At 34.7% G+C, this 22670-nt stretch overlaps 2 protein-coding genes across 2 annotated transcripts in view; one reads left to right on the top strand and one right to left on the bottom strand.

The window, feature by feature from the left end:
* The window catches only part of LOC133191027 (CWF19-like protein 1), a 23901-nt gene extending 6222 nt beyond the window's left edge, over positions 1 to 17679 (top strand). Inside the window, exons 2-15 of the mRNA XM_061326684.1 lie at positions 810 to 894; positions 1998 to 2073; positions 5854 to 5958; positions 6169 to 6377; positions 6557 to 6672; positions 6772 to 6856; positions 7053 to 7172; positions 8863 to 8968; positions 9488 to 9567; positions 10077 to 10192; positions 12405 to 12498; positions 13155 to 13268; positions 15071 to 15168; positions 17236 to 17679. Of these exons, the coding sequence (XP_061182668.1) occupies positions 810 to 894; positions 1998 to 2073; positions 5854 to 5958; positions 6169 to 6377; positions 6557 to 6672; positions 6772 to 6856; positions 7053 to 7172; positions 8863 to 8968; positions 9488 to 9567; positions 10077 to 10192; positions 12405 to 12498; positions 13155 to 13268; positions 15071 to 15168; positions 17236 to 17377 (1546 nt within the window). The 3' untranslated portion in view covers positions 17378 to 17679. The remainder of the gene's footprint in view (positions 1 to 809; positions 895 to 1997; positions 2074 to 5853; positions 5959 to 6168; positions 6378 to 6556; positions 6673 to 6771; positions 6857 to 7052; positions 7173 to 8862; positions 8969 to 9487; positions 9568 to 10076; positions 10193 to 12404; positions 12499 to 13154; positions 13269 to 15070; positions 15169 to 17235) is intronic.
* The window catches only part of LOC133191026 (phosphopantothenate--cysteine ligase-like), a 17995-nt gene continuing 12972 nt past the window's right edge, over positions 17648 to 22670 (bottom strand). Inside the window, exons 5-7 of the mRNA XM_061326683.1 lie at positions 22264 to 22383; positions 21908 to 21973; positions 17648 to 18463 (exon numbers count right to left, since the gene is read on the bottom strand). Of these exons, the coding sequence (XP_061182667.1) occupies positions 18281 to 18463; positions 21908 to 21973; positions 22264 to 22383 (369 nt within the window). The 3' untranslated portion in view covers positions 17648 to 18280. The remainder of the gene's footprint in view (positions 18464 to 21907; positions 21974 to 22263; positions 22384 to 22670) is intronic.

The following is a 22670-nucleotide window of genomic DNA, read 5'->3' as shown; positions in this document are numbered from 1 at the left end:
AGTGTTAAGTGGGGGACAGATTAGAACTTAAGTTATGAGTTGATACTGAATACTAGACTAATTATTTTGTTATCCTGGTCTTCCTACTTCTCTTGCTTTAGGGGAACAAAGCTTCATCTATCAGTGTATTTAACTTCTAAATTGTTGTATTATACTCAGGTGACCGTTAAGGCCCTTGGGCCTCTTGTTCTTGGAACTTCTTGTTACCGTAGGAACGTTGTTTGCGGCGAGATGCCATTACGGGAGCACAGGTTACTGCGGAAGAAGAATCATTTTGATTTATGTGCAGAGTCCGAATTTTCTCTTCACCCAGGCATTGCTTAAAGAGCTCACAGTGACGAGCGGCGCTTTGCACTGCTTTTTGCACTCGCTATTACTGAATACCATCAAAAACCGTTATTTAGAATTTTAACTTACAGAAAACTGCAGAAAAATTTTGTATGATCAATGTGTCCAAGCAATGCTTTAAGAGTTCGCTGGTCCAGCCTTGCTTTCTTTTAATTTAGAATCACAAGCCAGAAAAGACAAACGTATGTTAAGGTTTTGGAAAATCTTGAGCAATGGAAAGAAGACAGTTTCTGGAAATTGTGCAGAATCTGTTTGAAACATAGAGTGTCAAAAACAGAGTATGTTTATAACATAGATCGCAGACAGGAATGGAGGATGTTGAAGCATAATTGATTGTAGGCGTACTTGTTTATTCTCCTTATATAATTTATGCTTTAGCAGTATTGTTACACCCCTAATAATTACAATGTTTACTTTGTTAAGATTGGTGAGTGTGTAATTACAATCTTAACTTTGTTTAGCTTGGTTAGTGGAGACGTGGAGGGTAACTTTGACAAACTGTTTGGTCGAGTCAATGCTATACAGAAGAAAAGTGGCAGCTTTGATGTAAGAAGGAATTATTACTTATTATCCACAAGCTTATTACAGTTGAACTTCAGTGCTATTACTTAATATCCACAAGCTTATTACAGTTGAACTTCAGTATCTTGAACATCAATATCTCGAATACCATGGATATGTCAAGGTTATTTGGAAGTTCCTACCACCCTCATATATGTTTTTTACCCTCAATATCTCGAGCCCTCAGATATCTCGAAGTTTTTCTCAGTCCTATCAAGTTTGAGATAATGAGGTTTGACTGTAATTAATTGTTCTAATAAAGATAATGACTCTTAGCATATGAATTTTAATTACACCTAATTTGGGTAAAGAATATGGAAAAAGGATTATAGTTTTTGGTTCACCTATCCAAAACATTAAACTTTGTAACATTGTAAACTTACCTTGACTTGATCTTTTAACTGTAAAAGGTACAAGCTTCAAATTTAGTCAAGGGCAAGGTCAAAGTTTTATGCTAGGTAAGGATATTTGTATATGTGCTTGGTATTAGGACATTTGTGTACATGGTATATGTGCACAAACTTGTCTCTTTTCCACAGGTAGGAAATATTTTGGATTTACATAAAGTGGGTTCATTTATTGATCTATTAGAAATATATATTTTTTACCTCCGAGTTAGTAATTATTGAAAATGTTAAAAGGGTTGTCAAAACCAGTTTTGTAGTAAACTCAGGACATCAGTTGTATTTCAGTATCTGCTGTGTGTAGAATTTAACTCAGGACACCAGTTGTATTTCAGTTACTGTTGTGTGTAGGAGAATTAAACTCATGACATCAGTTGTATTTCAGTTACTACTGTGTGTAGGAGAATTAAACTCATGACATCAGTTGTATTTCAGTTACTATTGTGGTAGGAGAATTAAACTCAGGACATCAGTTGTATTTCAGTTACTGTTGTGTGTAGGAATATTAAACTAATGACATCAGTTGTATTTTAGTTACTGCTATATGTAGGAGAATTTAATTCAGGACATCAGTTGTATTTCAGTTACTGCTGTGTGTAGGAGAATTTAACTCAGGACATCAGTTATATTTCAGTTACTGCTGTGTGTAGGAGAATTTAACTCAGGACATCAGTTGTATTTCAGTTACTGCTGTGTGTAGGAGAATTTTTTGGGAAGACCAATACTGAGTGGGAGAAATACAAATCGGGGCAAAGTAAAGGTGAGAACAAATCAGGGCAAAGTAAAGGTGAGAACAAATCAGGGCGAAGTAAAATGTGAGAACAAATCAGGGCAAGGTAAAGGTGAGAAATAATCATTAATACTGTTATTGTATGGTACAGTGCCCATTCCTACAGTAATACTGTTATTGTATGTTACAGTGCCCATTCCTACACTGTTATATGTTACAGTGCCCATTCCTATGTTAATGCTATCATTATGTATGTTACAGTGCCCATTTCTTCAGTAATACTGTTATTGTATGTTACAGTGCCCATTTCTTCAGTAATACTGTTATTGTATGTTACAGTGCCCATTCCTACAGTAATACTGTTATTGTATGTTACAGTGCCCATTCCTACAGTAATACTGTTATGTATGTTACAGTGCCCATTCCTACAGTAATACTGTTATTGTATGTTACAGTGCCCATTTCTTCAGTAATACTGTTATTGTATGTTACAGTGCCCATTCCTACAGTAATACTGTTATTGTATGTTACAGTGCCCATTCCTTCAGTAATACTGTTATTGTATGTTACAGTGCCCATTTCTTCAGTAATACTGTTATTGTATGTTACAGTGCCCATTCCTACATTATTACTGTTATTGTATGTTGCAGTGCCCATTCCTACATTAATACTGTTATTGTATGTTACAGTGCTCATTCCTACAGTATTACTGTTATTGTATGTTTCAGTATACACTCATTTCATGACTAAAAGGGGAACAGTCAAACTGTTGTCACGAGGTAATGGGGAAGGCCTGGGAAACTGTTGCCCGAGGCCAAAGGCCGAGGGCAAAAGTTTCCCAGGTCTTTCCCATTATCGAGGGACAACAGTTTGACTGTTTCCCGAGTTGTCATGAAATAAGTGTTTTATTACCTAACCTAGTATATAATTTCTTAACGTAACGATATAGACACATCGACAAAAGTTTGCATTATTTTTTAGTGTTACATGTATCATGCCCTAATAAATATTAAACTTTATTACATTTTCAACAGTGAAATACTGTGATTTATCTATTGAATAAAAGTGATATTCTTTATCAGTGTGAAAGGATACCAAAATGATATTCTCTCACAGTGTGAAAGGATATCAAAGTAAGTAAAAAATAATTTCTGGCCTGTCATAAGATAGAGCTAGTATAAGTAAGCATCTTGATAGAGACTAAAACTGCAAATTTCTTCCCAAATATGCTGCTAAAATCCATGCTATGTAATGTTTTCAATCACACAACTGCTAAGCTATGACGTCTCAACCGCTCAACTATGACGTCAAGCATATGACACTGTGTTAAGAAAAGACCGAGGCAAAGGGAAAATCAAAGAAAATGTAATAAACAGAAAATTCAATGATTTGTAGATGAATATGGAATTTATTTCACTCGTGAGACAGGATTTTTTGATATTTTCACCCGTGCTTCGCACTCGTGAAAATATCAAAAAATCCTGTTCCACTCGTGAAATAAATTCCATATTCATCTACAAAACATTGAATATCCTCTATATACATGTATTGTTTAGTAAAAAACATAAGGTGACTTAAAGGTTTGAATATAACAAGCTGAGTCGGGCATTTTAAATGGCAAAGAAAGGGGCCTACATTTTTCCAAAAATTACCCTCAGAAAAGGTGTTCTTGGCCTCTTCTTTCAAATGATATTAAATTGAATATATATTTATTTGAGTATCAGGATTACTCTTCAAATGATAATTTCAAATTAATTGTTATGAAAATGCTTCAATTTATACATAATTAAATATTATTGCTGTAAAGTACAGGAAATTAATTATGACATCATGATGAATTAGTTCAGCCATGCAACAGTTCATTCTGTGACCGGGTAAACAGTATACACTTATTTCATGACTACGAGGGGAACAGTCAAACTGTTGTCCCGAGGTAATGGGGAAGACCTGGGAAACTGTTGCCCGAGGCCGCAGGCCGAGGGCAACAGTTTCCCAGGTCTTCCCCATTATCGAGGGACAACAGTTTGACTGTTTCCCGAGTTGTCATGAAATAAGTGTTTTATTACCTAACCTACTATATAATATCTTAAAGTAATGATATAGACACATCGACAAAAGTTTGCATTATTTCTTAGTGTTATCATTTCCTAATAGATATTGATGTATACATGTATTGTTTAGTAAAAGACATAAGATGACTTGAAGGTTTGAATATAACACGATGAGTCGCACGTTCTACATTTTTCCAAAATTTTCCTCAGAAAAGGTATTCTTGACCTCTTCTTTCAAATGATATCAAATTGAATATATATTCATATGGGTATTAGGATTACTCTTCAAATGATAATTTCAAATTTATTGCCGTGAAAATTCTTCAATTTATACATAATTCAATATTATAGCTGTAAAGTACTGGAAACTAATTGTGACGTCATAATAGATTAGTTCAGCCATGCAACAGTTCATTCTGTGACTGGGTAAACAGTTTTGACTGTTTCATGATGTGCAAAAAAGTTAAAATGAATCAGGAAACAGTTCAAAATGCCTAATTACAATTTATATAGTAGGTTAGGTAATAACTTTGACTGTTTCATGATGTGCAAAAAAGTTAAAATGAATCAGGAAACAGTTCAAAATGCCTAATTATAATTTATATAGTAGGTTAGGTAATAATGTCCATTCCTACCTTAATACTGTTATTGTATGTTACAGTGCCCATTCCTACAGTAATACTGTTATTGTATGTTACAGTGTCCATTCCTACAGTAATACTGTTATATGTTACAGTGCCCATTCCTACAGTAATACTGTTATTGTATGTTACAGTGTCCATTCCTACAGTAATACTGTTATATGTTACAGTGCCCATTCCTACAGTAATACTGTTATTGTATGTTACAGTGCCCATTCCTACAGTAATACTGTTATATGTTACAGTGCCCATTCCTACAGTAAGGCCAAATAAAAAAATATGTGTGGTTCCGGTTACACCTCCAAAAAAGTTAGGGTAGGTAGGTAGAGATTTTTTTTTTTTCTTTTTTTTTTTTTTAACAAAATGATTTTCTTAATTTTTCTAAATAATACTTATCACTACTTTGCAAATGACATTGAGATGTGGTGTGATAATATACTAGTCAATATTGGTAGGGGACACCTACATGCTAGCTTGCTTTGGATTTAACACTAATAAACACTTGCACTATGTTGTGCAAGGGGGCCATCATTACTAAAACTTAAACCAGAGCCATTGATGGAAATTGGGGAAAATTCCAGAATAAATATGAAAATTGCCAAAAAAAAGTTTAGGGTCGGGGGTATAAAATAGGGACGGTCGGGTAACCGGAACCACACATATTTTTTTATTTGGCCTAATACTGTTATTGTATGTTACAGTGCCCATTCCTACAGTAATACTGTTATTGTATGTTACAGTGCCCATTCCTACAGTAATACTGTTATACGTTACAGTGCCCATTCCTACAGTAATACTGTTATATGTTACAATGCCCATTCCTACAGTAATACTGCTATTGTATGTTACAGTGCCCATTCCTACGGTAATACTGTTATATGTTACAGTGCCCATTCCTACAATAATACTGTTATTGTATGTTACAGTGCCCATTCCAACAGTAATACTATTATTGTATGTTACAGTGCCCATTCCTACAGTAATACTGTTATATGTTACAGTGCCCATTCCTACAGTAATACTGTTATTGTATGTTACAGTGCCCATTCCAACAGTAATACTATTATTGTATGTTACAGTGCCCATTCCTACAGTAATACTGTTATTGTATGTTACAGTGCCCATTCCTACGTTAATACTGGGACCTTGTGATTCCTCTCTGTCAGATGTATACCAGAACAACAAAGATGGCCTAGAATTGTGTGATAATGTGACCTATTTGGGTATGACTTATTGTTTTTTATGTTTGCATTACCTGTCTTCAGTATAGGAACTTGTATAGATCTATGAATTGTCAAACTGAACATGATATCATGAATGAAAAAGTTGTAAACAACTAAGCAAGATGTAGCATATATGGTGGAAGTACTTTTTTAACAAATCTATTTTTCTGTTGATATATTTGTATTCTGTGACATTATTATGTTTTACAGGAAGGAGAGGAACCTTTACAGGAAGTTCCGGTCTCTCCCTGGCGTACCTCAGCGGTGTGGAGGGGGAGAGGTCGGACATGGTCCACTTCTCCAGTGAGGACGTATCTACCCTTCTGTTACCAGTAGAGAGTGACACAAAGTTCCGAGGAGTTGATATCTTACTGACTTCACAGTGGCCCAAAAATCCCAGCAAATACGCTTCCAATGTGGTAAATAATTTAGAAATACATCCCCCCTCCATTTCCTTATAGCTGGGACACTGTTAATGTGTCTTATTAAATATTCTTTGGAATAATACTTTGCTTTACTAATTGATAGCATTTTTGTAACCTTTGATTTCCAATGTTGAGTTCTTTATGAAGTTAAATGCAACGTTAATTTATGACAGGAAGTTGACACAGAGACATGTGGATCCAGTCTGATTTCACAACTAGCCATATGGCTGAAGCCTCGATATCATTTCTGTGGGTGTGAGGATGTATTTTATGAGAGACAGCCTTACAGGTGAGTCTAGAGATTGCTCATTTGATAATTAAAAGTTTGTATTCATTTCTAATTATCAATTTATGTCAAATTAATTTATGTACTCATCTTTAATGTTAGAAACCACAAGGTTTTGGCCGAGAAAGAGAAGCATGTTACAAGATTTATTTCCCTTGCCAAAGTCAACTCCTCTCAAAAGAAAAAGGTACATAATTCTCTCATATTTTATGCATCGTTTTCTAGAAGTAATATATATTTTTATTCCATTTTCTGTGATATATTTTATTTCATAAATACATGTTTATAGTTAATATTATCTGGTTTTTCAGTGCTATAGGATCAGGGACCTAGGTCCCCTATAGCAGCTGCTGATTTCAGTGTATTTTTGTCCTTGATTTCAGTATCTGTATGCCTTTAATATAACACCGATGTGTAATATGGAGGAAGGTGAATTAACAAAACAGCCCCCTGATGTCACAGAATGTCCTTATCCTAAAGAATCACTGGGAAAACTTGTAAAGGTATAGAGTGTTGTTCTACATATGTGTATGTAGGCACATTAGATTAAGATTGGCTTAGTCTGTAAAAACTTACAATGGGCCACAAAAAGGGTTGAAGGTCAACAGTGGTATTTTTGTGTCGCCTTCAGAGCAAGACTTAGGGATCACTTTACCTGTTTGTCTTCTGTCCGTCTGTCACACCCTATATCTTGAGAACTGTGAAAGAATATGGATTTGATATTTTGCACGTATATTGCTTGGCACTTTGGCTTTTGTAAAATACCATGGTTACTGACCTTGTGACCTTTCAACGTGACCTTTGACCTCCTTTTCAAAGTAATTCATTGTGCCGATATACGTTCAGCATACTTTTGACATGTAGGAGATAAATATATGTTGTTTAGCATGTGCACTATTTGACATAAATCATGATAGAGTATTTTTGAAAAGTAGGTTAAAGGTCTACGTCACATGCAGCGTTACAATCCATGTGATCTTGACCTTTAACCTACTTTGCAAAAATACTCTAAACGGTTGATATAAATTGTATCTCTTTTGATTTTGTGGTACAGGGTTTTGATATTAGCATTTATATTTCATGTTTATGAGCTCATGACACTGTAGTTTGAAACTGTATGCTATGCAGTAACTACACAAACTGAAATTTAAATACTATGAAAATACAATGGGATCAGTATACCAAAAGGATCATATATGATAAATGCTATTCTATTGGTCTTAATATTTGTGGATTTTTTTCTTTGCTATTATAAGTCATGATAATGCTCGTAGCAAATAAATACTTTAAACCAACTATTATTCGCGTCATCTTTTTTTTTTGCGAATCGTCAGTTTGAAATCAATCTGCGACAATTAATTTTCGCGACTGAGGAAACATGCTCTACAAATACAAAGCAAAATAATTGGTTCGCGGTGATTAATATTCACAAGTTTAAGTAGGTCGCAAAACTCGCAAATATTTCTCACATGCGAATAAAAGTTGGTTTACAGTAACTGACCACCTTTAGATTTATCGTAATCATTAATGAGGCTATAAAGCAGGTGACACGTGTTCCTTGGAACACTCTAGTTTAAATAGGTTGTCCACTGAAAAATCATGCAATAGTAAAAGAAAAGACAGCAAAACCAAAATAAGGATTACTGTAAACGTACATAAATAAGCACACTCAGTATTTAGTGCAATCTTCTTCATTGACTGATTAGCCATAATCATGAATTAGCACATTTGGAGCCAAGCTTCTATTTGTATTACTCCACGATATTGTCAGTTGATAATGCTATTCAGATACATGTATGTATTGTATGATGACTGGTGCATAAATTCTTTAGCAAACAAAATATACAAGATCCAATCATTGTTCTATATTAATGTTTGCGCTTCTTGTTTTGTCTTTCTTTGTGGATGTTCATCTTTGTTTCACGTTTTAGTGTACATATTGCACTCATTGTTTGTGTGGATGTTGCATTGCACTCATTGTTCTATTTTAAACTCTCTGTGATGCACTGAATGTTTGTGTTTTTGAGTAGATATTGCACTCATTGTTCTAATTTAAACTTTTTGGGTTACAATGATTGTTTGTGTTTTTGAGTAGATGATGCTATCATCATTCTATATTAAGCTCTTTGTGTTACAATGATTGTTGGTGTTTTTGGTTAGATGATGCAATGTTCCGCGTTTCTGTTTTTATAGGAGGAATCAACACAACAGTTTTTCTTTGGTGATACAAAATCCTCAGATAAAGGGAAAAAAAGGCCGAGGGAAGAAAAACTGGAACCAGGATCTCATAAAAAACATCGTAAGATTCCAGTTTGAATTATTCTCAGTCAACCTCAAAAACATCATAGTACATATACACTGCATCTTGTATGTCATATATACATGTGTATCCTGTAGACATCTTGTATATCATGTATACATGTGTATCATGTAGACATCTTGTATATCATGTATACATGCATATCATGTAGACATCTTGTATATCATGTATACATGTGTATCATGTAGACGTCTTGTATATCATGTATACATGTACATGTGTATCATGTAGGCAACAAACAAGCCATGTAAATGTTATGTATATGTTCCTATTTTTTACTCCTTTCCAAGCATGTAATGTGCTTAATCAGTATGGATACCTTTTCATAACCATTTTTTCTGGATAAATGAAGTGTCGGAACCACAGAATCCCCTTGTTTATGCTTTCTGTCACATGGTAGAAATTAGTTTCAGTTTAACATGCAGATTATTGTCCTTTGAATCAAAATGTGCTACTGTAGAAGTTTTGTTTTACAGCCAGATATATAATACTTTACAGCCCGCCCTTCAGGGCCCTGTTGGTTCTGTCTGGGGTCCCCAGAGGTGGAGAAACATTTAGTTGTCAGTGTGGGAACAGAGGTAAGACTGGGATAGATAATGATCTACAGTTTCTGTACAGCCTTTACTTTGTAATGTAACTGTACTTCATTGTAAATGTACTCCTAGCTTAAAGCATTTTTATTGTGGTTATACCTACAGTTAGTTTATTTGTAAGGTAATCATCTCTTGTAACAATGAAGTTGTTACTTTATGTGATTCCCTTATAGACATTTGGTTTGTTACTGTGTTAGTTAAACTAAAGCAGAATTAAATTTGAACATCTTGTTACAGATTTTACCTTCACTCTGTCTCAATGGAAAAATCACTTCTGTTACAGTTTAACTTGCACATTGTTTCTTTGTAAATGACTCTTTTGATACCTGCAGATCTGTAGCTCATTGGTATGAAAAATTGGAATGAATGTCTCTTTTTTATTTAAAGCAGTGTACTGTTATACTCTTGTTACAATATTAACTACACTTTGTTTCTTCGTAAACATCTCATTATCTACTACAATTTTACGAACACTTTATTTCTTTTTGTTACAGTGCTACTTGGCCTTGGCTAAGGGGGGTTTAGTTCAAGACCACACCCTAATTCTGCCCATTGGTCATCATCAATCCATGGTTCTGGCTCCAGATGATGTCCGAGAAGAAATAGACAAGTATCCTTTAGTTAACGCCTGCTAGGTTAAAGTGAAAGTAGAATGGGTAATTTTACTTCAAAATCAGTGACTCTAAAGAATATCCATTTTTAGCTCACCTCAACGAAGTTGGGGGAGCTTATGAAATACCCTCAGCGTCGGCATCCCAGGTTAAGGTTTTTGGAGCAGTTTTCTTTTCAAGTACTTCTATGGCCTATATTAGTCAGAGATGCATGGAGGATGCTTCTAGTGTGTTTCATTGTACCAGTCAAGGTTTCAGATGCTGCAATTTCAGCTAAAGAATGACCAGGTTAATATTTTGGAGCAGGTTAAAGTTTTTGGAGCAGGTTAAAGATTTTGGAGCAGGTCTCATTTCCAAGTAACTATAAGCCCTATATTGACCAAACTTGCATGGATGATACATCTAAGGATGCACACTACTGAACTTGCTTCGCTGACCTACATTTTCCGGATGAGTGACTAGGTTAAGGTTTTTGGAGTAGATCTCATTTCCAAGTAACTATAAGCCCTATATTGACCAAACTTGCATGGATGATACATCTAAGGATGCACACTACTGGACTTGCTTCGGATGCTGGATCTGACATATATTTTCCGGATGAGTGACCAGGTTAAGGTTTTTGGAGCAGATCTCATTTCCAAGTAACTAAAAGCCCTATATTGACCAAACTTGCATGGATGATACATTTAAGGATGCACACTACTGGACTTGCTTCAGATGCTAAATCTGACCTATATTTTCCGGATGAGTGACCAGGTTAAAGTTTTTGGAGCAGATGTCATTTCCAAGTATCTATAAACCCTATATTGACCAAACTTGCACGAATGATACATATAAGGATGTACACTACTGGACTTGCTTCGGATGCTGGATCTGACCTACATTTTCTGGATGAGTAACCAGGTTGAAGTTTTTGGAGTAGATCTCATTTCCAAGTAACTATAAGCCCTATATTGACCAAACTTGCATGGATGATACATCAAAGGATTCACACTACTGGACTTGCTTCGGATGCTGGATCTGACCTACATTTTCTGGATGAGTAACCAGGTTGAAGTTTTTGGAGTAGATCTCATTTCCAAGTAACGATAAGCCCTATATTGACCAAACTTGCATGGATGATACATCTAAGGATTCACACTACTGGACTTGCTTCGGATGCTGGATCTGACCTACATTTTTTGGATGAGTAACCAGATTGAAGTTTTTGGAACAGATGTCATTTCCAAGTAACTATAAGGCCTATCTGAACCAAACTTGCATGGATGACGCATCAAGGGACGAACAATCTCAAAACTTGCTTCGGATGCTGGATTTGACTTACATTTTCTGAATGAGTGACTAGTTTTAAGTTTTCAGATAAGTCTATTCCCAAGTAACTGCAAGCCCTATCAGACCAAAATTGCATAAATGTTGCATCTAGGGATGCACACTCCTAGATTATTAGTTTAGTGTGGGACTTTGCCTTACTTAAAGACAACATTCGTTGAGGTGAGCTCTGTTATCTCTGATTACCTATGTTTAATCTTGACATCAATTTTAACTATATGAGGGTTATCTGGTAAAATCATGTACAAAATGTTTTTATCGAAAAATAAGGGGCACACTAAGCTAGAATTTTCATCAAATGTTTATCATATTTAAGTGCATCTTAATTGTTTTGATAAAATATAGACAAAAATAAAGGTTTCATTATGCTTGAATGTGCACAGGGTATGGTCCTATGGCACACGGCAATTAGAGAATGCAGGAGAATTATTTCAAAATGGAAGTTTTAAATAGATACGTTGGGGTTAAAATTATCCTGTTCACAATCCAAGGCACAATCGTAAGGTGATATCACACATAATATAAAATCTCATATTTTATTTATTTGAGCATATACATGTGAAATTTACTATGTATATTGATGAAAAATGTACTAAAGAGTACTGAAAATTTTAGAATGCAGTGATGATTATTTTTCACTCTAAACAACTTGTCCATGATTTTACCGGACAACCCTTGCACAGTAGTGAGTACATCAAAATTTTTGAGAATATATGATTTATGTTCAGAGCCACAATCAGGGCTCTTGTTCTCATTTGTCCCAGAGGAGAAAGAAACGAGGGTTGAATGTTGTGGCCCGTGGTTTCTTTTATGATGGCTTCTTTACCAAATATAATTCTGAATGTTGTATCAGAGCCGATATTTTCCTTAAGTCATATTCTGGTACAAAAAAGCACTAGCCAAGTTTTACAAACAGACCAACAGAAGTGTCATCTTTTTTGAAAGAAACTACAAGACACAACATTTGCAGATTCAGGTAGTCTTTAAGTTTTTGTTTAGTTTGTACATATGAATTTCTTCTCACATACATGTAAGCAGTAGATTTGTTAATATATGCAGATGTACAATTAATAAGCTAGAGGCACATTAGAATTCTCAATATTGCATTATTTTCATATCCAGTCAAATCTTGTTATCTCAAACTCGATGGGACTGAGAAAAAACTTCTCGATATCCAAATGCAAGGAATTGAGATATCGAGTGTCAAATACTTAAAGAATAAGTGGTTGGGACTTCCAAATCATTTTGACATATCCATGGTATTTGAGATATTGGTGTTTAAGCTACGAAAGTTCAACTGTATTTTATTTTATTGTAATACAGCCGAATTTCGATATTTAAACACCATGAATTTGTTGAAGTGAATTCGAAGTCCCAACCCCTTGCTCAATGAATTTTACCTTAAATATTTTGAATTATTGGATATCTCTGAGTTTTTTTTCTTGGTCCCATGGAATTTGAGATAACGAGGTTTAACTGTATGTCTTTTTAATTGGAATACTTCATTTTCTTTCAATTAACTTACTTCTTCTTGCAGAAGGATGAATAATGCCGTTTACCCTTCTCAGATTGGAGAATGTAGTTGTTTACTTTAAGATACTAGGGTAATAGAATTCTGTCATAATTTTACAGGCTGTTCCCTTTCCTGATTACCTTAAACAAGAAGCCAAGGAAAGTTTCATGGAGTGTGCTGAGTCAGAGTCAATCAACCTTGATGAAATTCCCAAACATTCTGATCTTAAACAGGTATACTGTAAAAGCAGAAATATTCGTTGGGGATTAAATTTCGTTTATTTCATTGTTAACAATTATTCCCAAAATTAAATCCCACACAAAATTTTTATATGACTACATATTAAATAGGATTACTTTTGAAACATCGAAATTAAATACCCACGAACCCTTTTTAGAGGACAAATTAATTAAATTTGTGCTTCTACAGTATTCCCAAACACTTTGTTTAACATTGAAAAACAGGTATAGTCCAAAATACATGTATATTCCCAAACACTAACCTAAACCAGGAATATTCCCAAATACTAAAATAAAACAGGTATATTCCCAAACACTAAACTAAAACAAGTATATTCCCAAACACCGACCTTAAAACGTGTATATTCCCAAACATGAACTAAAACAGGTATAGTCCAAAACACTAAAAACTAAAACAGGTATATTCCCAAACACTAAAAACTGAATCAGGTATTTTCTCAAACACTGAATTAAAACAGGTATAGTCCCAAACACAGAACTACTGGTCAAGGTAGACTAGATTTAGGATGCTCGCTTTGTGATCAGGAGCCCCGGGGTTCAATTCTCATTGGCTGCGCCTCGTCAAACCTGAAGTAAACATAGGTAGGGACTGTTCCTTCGACAAGCGCCAGCCACTAGAAGTGAAAGTCAGGGGTCTTTTGGATGTGACCTTTAAATCTGTGGTCACGGTTGGCATGATAAAGAACCCTCACTGCTCAGTGGCCCTGAGTGCCGAGTATAGGTCTAAATTTGAAGCCCTTCTCGAATGGGATGTTACACAACATACAATAAATCAATCAATTAAACACTGAACTAAAACAGGTATATTCCCAAACACTGAACTAAAACAGGTAATCTACAAAGAGACCCTTTGTCCTGAATGCTTTTCTTAAGAATGTTTCATGATGCTGCCACCTACACAGAGTTCACCAGCCAGAAAACCATCACAGCTATGAACAGTGTCCAAAACATTCTGAAATAAAACAGTTATACTTCCAAAACAGACCTTGAACTTTGGTATCTTGAACAACAATAATTTGAATATCATGAATATGTTGAAGTGATTTGTAAGTCCCCAACCACTTATTCTTTCAGTATTTTACCCTCAAACCCTAAGATATCTCCAAGTGTTTTCTTGGTCCCATCCAGTTCAAGATAACAAGATTTGGCTGTGTTTCTAAAATCTTTTAGCTTAAACAGGTACACCCCTCAACTCTCTGACCTAAAACAGATATACTCTTCAATGCTCTGACCTAAAACAGATATACTCTTCAACACACTGACCTAAAACAGGTATACTCAACACTCTGACCTAAATCAGATATACTCCTCAACACTCTGACCTAAAACAGATACTCCTCAACACTCTGACCTAAAACAGATACACTCCTCAACACTCTGACCTAAATCAGATATACTCCTCAACACTCTGACCTAAATCAGATATACTCCTCAACACTCTGATACCTAAAACAGATATTCTCCTCAACACTCCGACCTAAAACAGATATACTCTTCAACGCTCTGACCTAAAACAGGTACTCTTCAACACTCTGACCTAAAAACAGATATTCTCCTCAACAATCTGACCCAAAACAGATATACTTCCAAACACTGCCACCTAAGACAAATATACTCCCAAACACTGCCACCTAAGACAAATATACTCCCAAACACTGACTTAAGACAGGTACACTCCCAAACACTCTGGCCTAAGACAGATATACTCCCAAACACTGTGACTTTACACAGATATTACTCTATAAATCATTACTCCTATTTATTGTTTGTTTCAGATTGTTCCAGTAGGTGCTCCCTACTTTTACACAGAACTTCCAACAGGAGAAAAACTTTTACATCGGATTTCAAAAAATTTCCCACTCCAGTTTGGCAGGTAAGGGTCTCTCGAGGTAAAATACTTAAACAGGCCATTTTTTTTATGTGGAGCTCAAAAGCCGTACTAAGGAAGATGATCTACTGGAATTGGTGTCAGTCGATGCACCCACAAATGAAAATAGTACCCATTAATTTCTTTTTAAAATGGTCACATTAATTTAATGTTAAAATTGCTTTAGTATATCTACACCAATACACAGATACCGTGTTTAACAAAAGAACAAGTGAGGACCACGGTACATTGATGGTTGCTGCGGATGAATGTCTAATATAGTGATGCATCGAATTACGTGAATAATTTTGGATGGATGATCAAGAAAAAAGAAAATAATCAGCAATGCGTTAAAATAATAAAAAAAAATTCTGGAATAGGCATACAGTAACTGGAAGGTTAGACACATTGAAATTTAAAGACCAATCTTTACCTTTGTAATTTTACAACCAATTTTTATTGTAAAATCAAAGAAGTGACCTACATTGCAGGGTTTTAGTATACCATATACAAAGCCGGATTGTAAACTATAGCTAAGGTCACAGGCACTTGTTTCGTATACGGGGCACCCCTACTTATTTTTACCACAAGGTACCTAACTCGATTTCAGGCACCCCCGCTTCAAGCTCGTATTTTGTTCATATATCAATCATTAACCTACTTCAAAATTATATCGTTTGCTTCAAGAGACTTTTTTCTTTTCTTCCTTCATTTATAACCCCAACCAGAAGTTGTATCCCATCTAAAGTCTTAATATGTATCGAGGTAACTTGCGAGGAATAAATGAGTGGTTTACAATAAAAAGGCTCAACCAGAGATGTCTGAAAGGATTTATTTGACAAGAAAAAAGTCTCGAGAAGCGAGCGATATGATTTTAAAGTAGGTTAATGATTGATATATGAACAAAATACAAGCTTGAAGTGGGGGTGCTTGAAATCGAGTTAGGTACCTTGTGGTAAAAATAAGTAGGGGTGCCCCGTATACGAAACAAGTGCCTGTGACTAAGGTACTATCATTAGCAGAGAAAACAAAAAAAAAGCGATTCTTAGACATTGCCAAATAGAATAATATTAACGGATTAAAGGAAAGTCTTCGAAATTCAATTGATTGAAAAGAGAGAAGTTAATTTTATTAAACATCATGAGCAGGTGACCCTTTTTGTTTACTATTGACAGTGTCTGGTTAATTTGGACCCAGTTCAATTCCGACCATGGCTTAAGGCCCCACAATAAATGTGATATTTTGTTAACAATATATAACATTATATTTAATTCATCAGAACTTTTGATATTGTTTTTCATGTGTGATGCCATTGAAGCCTTTCAGATTTTATATTTATGAAGGCTACAAAATTTTAAATAACAATGCATTTGCTTACTTAAGGAAGCTCTAAACACTAATGAAAAATGATTTTTAGACTTTGAGAAAATTGTAATACCATATATAAAGGTATACATATTGAGTTTATCTACTTCATTTTCAACATAGGGTACATGCCATATTCCTCCAGGAAAAATGCTCAGAGACAGTGAAGTACAAGTGAACATTAAATCACTGTTACCTACTTTACATTGGGAGAATACATGCAAATAATGTTTTTAATTACTTTATTTTGGTCTGTAATGTTAAGAATACTTTAATCTATTTCAAATTGAGTTATTTGCTGTAGATTTCCACTTATTCCTTTGTTCCTCAAATGAATTAGAATTCTTTGGTGAGCAATGTTTAGAGCTTCCTTAATCAAGCCATCTGTATGCTATTGGTAATTTTCAATTCAGAGAGGTATTAGCTGGCATCCGTCATTGTCAATTCTTCTACATTCATTGCCGAGATTTAAAGAAATGCCATGCTCATCACTGTCCAATAAATCATGAACATTAGGTAAAGATTCAAATCAGAAACATATATTAAACTTGTACTGGTTAAACGAATATTTTACTTTAAAATGTAATACTTATTTAGACCATATCAATGTGTCATTTTCTAAACTGTGTGTATTGCCTAAAACAGCTGATATGTCATTAGAGAGGTATTGAACAGTGTCCATCAGTTAATGTTAATTTTTAATTTAAGAGAGGTATTGGCCAGCGTCCATCTGTTGAACATGCCAGAGAGAGTTGACTGGAAAGTGTGTAAACTTCGCCGCGAAGAAGAGGAAATTCATGCCGAGGAATTCAGAAATAAATTTGAACAGTTTGATTTTAACTTACAGTGACTTAATTACTTTCATTCTGAGGAGGATGAATTTTACCGTTTTAATGTGCAATAGGATGTAGTATTGTAACCTTTCAATTAGACTAAAAGAAAATGAAATATCTTTTAAAAAAAAATTATGAAAACCTTTGAACATTTGCACAAGATTTCAGAGTTGACTTCTTTTCGAAAGACACCTTAAGTAACAATGTATACTGAAATGCAAAGAAGACATGAAATAAAACATAAAACCTTATTGTTTTTCTAGTAACTGCAGTGCATGAAATAAATCTTATCTATAAATACTGATTTAATATACTTCAAGTTCAGTTGTCTTCATTTCAGTACAATATAAAACAAGAGTACTGCCTTAGCTTATAGACAGGTTTGCTCATTAATTAATGTAATTTCAGTACAATATAAAACAAAAGTACTACCTTTATGGACAGATCATTAGTGGTACTTCAGTACACATTTTAACAAATTATCAACATTCATCTTGGATCCTGGTGCTGCACATCAACGTCAAAATATCCCACATATTTTACAACAAAAGGAGTAAATCATTTTCTATATAGGCTGACCAAATCTTAAACTTAATAGAGACAAAATGTTGCAGTATTTACAGGAATCCAAGACATGTCTGTCATGCATAGATGTAAATACCTGATATACAGCTGAATCTGTTAGCAAGGTTGATAAAAATGCAGTTTCTAAGGAAAATGTTAAAATTTCTGACATGATATTAGGAGGAATTTAAATGAGCCTATAAAATTGACTTTCAATTAAGTCTCTTCTATTGAAATTGTTTAGAACTTGTGTCATACAGATCTGAAAAAGCTCAATAAAGCTAAATCATTTGAATGAGCTTAACATCCACACTATACAACCAATTGAAATAAATATGTTCTATTAAATTTTCTCATTAAGTCTGTCCATCAAGAGAACAGAATGCTGAATGAAGACTTTTAAGTTCCTTCACAATTTTTTCCTCAATCTCTTGACCTTGAGAGAGTTCATCGGTTGTCATGGTAATGTCCAGACAGGTATCCCTGGTAACAAGTTTGACCTCCTTTTTCCTTGTTTCCAACAGATTGGCCACAACCAACTACAAAAAATATAATTTCTATCTCCAACATAAAATATAACCAGAAGTCTCTGACGAGACTGTAGCTCTACTGGTTGTACTTATAAAGGAAGATAAAAGTAGCACTTGGACTTGATGCAACAGCAATAAATAGAATAATGATCCTTGGTTTAGTCTCTTATTGTGGCAAGATTTATTGCAATCAGACTAAAACTGTAGGAGGAGTAGCCTTTTAAAACAATTTTACAGAAATTTTGATTTAAGTAACCATGGCAACATCATTCAACAAAATAAAAAAAAAAACATCAATTATGTATCTAAGTGTAGTCTACTTGTATGCCACGTTATACTGAAATCAGACAAAAAGTGTAGGAGGAGTAGCGTTTTGAAAGTATTTCAAGAAAATTTCTATTTTTAGTAACCATGGCAACACCGTTCATCAAAATCCAAAACTGGTACAGAGAATTATGTATCTTAGTGTAATTTACTTGTGTGCTAAGTTATACAAGGGGCATTTCAAAAGTTCTGGCAACTGGTGTGCGGTAAATTAATGAGTGTCATTATCATAAATTAAATTATATCAATCCCTCAAAAAGTCTCCGTTGACCTGGACACACTTTTTCAGTCTTGAAATCCACGTGGAAAATGCTGCCCTATAGTCCTCTTTTGGTATACGCTTCATACACTGGAATACGGCACTTCCGACTGCATGACGACTTTCAAATCGCCATCCTCGGAGGGCTTCTTTGATAACAGCATTCAACCAAAAATCCCATGGAGCTAGGTCAGGACTGTAGGGTGGATGTGGTAAAATGGCAATACCATTTTCCTTTAAATATCTGGTTACTACCTCTGATCTATGGGCAGGTGCGTTGTCATGAAGGAGCTTTATTCCTCTAGTACTGGTTGTTGGTCGGGTCGTTTTATAGTGCTCTACAACCTGAGACAAGACATTCTCTGCATAAAATTGACCAGTAACACTGCTGTGTTCTGGAACCAGAACTTGAGCAACAGTGCCTTTAGAATCAAAAAATAAGGCGTACATTACTCTCTGGACAGACCGGTTTCTGCTTGCAATTTGAGGCCTTGTATCATTTTCACCAATCCAAACTTTATTATTGAGCTTAGTTTCCGGTTCAAAATAATATATCCATGTTTCATCACCAGTTACAATCTCATTTATTCGCCTTTGGTCACAATCTTCATAAATTGTTAGTAACTGTGAAGCCATTTCTACCCAGATGCGCTTTTGCTCTTCCGTGAGAAGATGCGGCATTCATCTAGCACAGACTTTCCTAAGCTTTAAGTTTTCCTTTAAAATTAATGTTAGTTAAGTCTGCTATTTCCTCAACTGTATATCTAGCATCATCAGCTATCGTATTTTGAACAGCGACGATTTCTTTTTTGCCAGATGCACAAACTGGACGCCCGGAACGGGGGTCATCTTCAATTGATTTTCTACCCTCTTTAAATTGAACTACCCATCTTGCTAATTCTCAATATGAAAGAGCATGCAATCCATATACTACATCTAAATCAGCTTCTATTTCTGTTGCCGTAAAGCCAAGCAATGAGCGAATTTTGCAATACGCTCTTTGCTCAACAAAAAAATTGTTCTCCTTATCAGTCATATTTACGCCCAGTATACAGAGTATACCTAATTATGACGTCATTTTAGCAGACCTATACGTCATTTTGAATGTAAAATGACATTACCACTAATGCATATTTGCCTAAGCTTTACAGTGGTATCAGAGTCATTTTAATCCGTAACGTAGTTAAAATTTTGTATACCAGTTGCCAGAGCTTTTGAAATGCCCCTCGTACAAAAATCAGACCAAAACTGTAGGAGGAGTAGCATTTTGAAGGTACCGGGTATTTCAAGGAAATTTCTATTTTTAGTTACTATGGCAACAACGTTAAACGAAATCAAAAATCAATGTAAAGAATTATGTATCTTAATGTAGTCTACTTGTTTGCCAAGTAATACCTTTAGAATAAAAAAATAAGGAGTACATTACTCTCTGGACAGACCAGTTTCTGCTTGCAATTTGAGGCCTTGTATCATTTTCACCAATCCAAACTTTATTATTGAGCTTAGTTTCCGGTTCAAAAAAATATATCCATGTTTCATCACCAGTTACAATCTCATTTATTCGCCTTTGGTCACAGTCTTCATAAATTGTTAGTAACTGTGAAGCTATTTCTACCCAGATGCGCTTTTGCTCTTTCGTGAGAAGATGCGGCATTCATCTAGCACAGACTTTCCTAAGCTTTAAGTTTTCCTTTAAAATTAATGTTAGTTAAGTCTGCTATTTCCTCAACTGTATATCTAGCATCATCAGCTATCGTATTTTGAACAGCTTTTATTTCTGTTGCCGTAAAGCCAAGCAATGAGCGAATTTTGCAATACGCTCTTTGCTCAACAAAGAAATCAAAAATCAATGTAAAGAATTATGTATCTTAATGTAGTCTACTTGTTTGCCAAGTAATACTGAAATCGGAACAAAACTGTAGGAGGAGTAGCGTTTTGAAAGTATTTCATAGAAAATTCTATTTTTAGTAACCATGGCAACACCATTCATTGAAATCAAAATCAATACACAGAATTATGAATCTTAGTATAGTTTACTTGTGTGCCAAGTTATACTGAAATCAGATCAAAACTGTTGGAGGAGTAGCGTTTTGAAAGTTTTTCAAAGAAATTTATATTTTTAGTAACCTTGGCAACACCGTTCAATGAAATCAAAAACCGATACACAGACGGACACCTTACTATCGCATAAGCTCTTCTGGTCTCTGACCATTAGAGCTTATTACTTAGTACATGTAATAAATTAAGGTAGCACAATTTTCTGGTGTCAATATACATCTACATTACTTAATTACCTTGTGCTGATATATGTCTAGGTTACATAATTATCTGGTGTTGATTTTTTTAGGTAACATAATTACCTGGTGTTGATATTTGTGTAAGTTACATAATTACCTGGTGCTAATATTGTCTAAGTTACATACTGACCTGACGTTGATATTTGTCTATGTTACGTTATTACATAGTGTGATATTTGTCTAGGTTACATACTTAGCTGGTGTACTTGGAGGTTTTTTTTGGATTACATAGTAACTTGGTGCTGATGTTTGTCTAGTTTGCACAACTACCTGGACCCTGGTACTTATTTCTAGGTTACATAATTACCTCTAGCTGATATTTGTCCATTACATAATTACCCAGAGCTGATAATTACATGTATTTATATGATATAATTTCCTGGTGCTGATATTTGCCTAGTAACATAATTATTTCAGACTGATATTTGTATAGGATACGTGGTTATCTGGAGCTGATATTTGTCTGGGTTACATAATTACCTGGAGCTGATTAGAGGCTATGTTACAAAATTACCAGGTGCTGATGTCTAAGTTATATAATTATCTCCAGTTGATGACTAGTTACATAATTACCTGGTGCTGATATTTGTCTAGGGCCTGAAGAGATTTGGAGACCAAAATGTCCTTGTTCGTTTCAAGCTGAAAAAAATATAAGTATTGATTATAGTATATTGAGTCCAACAACCAGGTTATCAGAAAATGGCCATGTTGTCCACTTTTTAGGTTTGTTCTCATTTAGAACCTCCTTAAAACTTCAGAAGTATTTGTTTAATGTGACATCTATGAATTGTAGCACAGAAATACATGTACTTCATTAACTTGTATGAATGAAAATATTTTAATGCGTATTTTAAATGATACCAAATACATTATATACAACCCCTTGGATTTAAAATGGTTCATCTTCTATCTTGAAGGATTTTATGTACCTTAAATGACACCACATAGGCCTCTGGTACCCACTCCTTCACCAAGGGCTCCAACATCTTTGGCACAAGTTGTAGGGACAGCTGTAAGGGACCATCTGAGGACTGGATTTTATGTTCTGGCTGTAAACACAGAATAAAATACAAAGGATCATATGGATACAAAAACCAGAAGTCTCTGATGAGACTGTAGCTCTACTGGTCTGTTTGTATAACAAAAGAAAAGTAGCACTTGGATTTGAAACATTGCAACATGCAACAATAAATAGAATTATGTATCTTAATGTAGTCTACTTTTGTGACAAGTTATATTGAAATCAAATGAAAACTAGGAGTAGTAGCGTTTTGAAAGTATTTCACGGAAATTTCTATTTTTAGTACCGGTAACCATGACAACACCATTCACCCAA

This window comes from Saccostrea echinata, unplaced genomic scaffold (genome assembly GCF_033153115.1).
Source record: "Saccostrea echinata isolate AGI-Se365-2 ecotype Australia unplaced genomic scaffold, CSIRO_AGI_Sech_v1 ptg000023l, whole genome shotgun sequence".
Lineage (NCBI taxonomy): Eukaryota > Metazoa > Mollusca > Bivalvia > Ostreida > Ostreidae > Saccostrea > Saccostrea echinata.
Note: the sequence above shows the minus strand (reverse complement) of the source record. Positions and strands in the feature narration are given on the sequence as shown.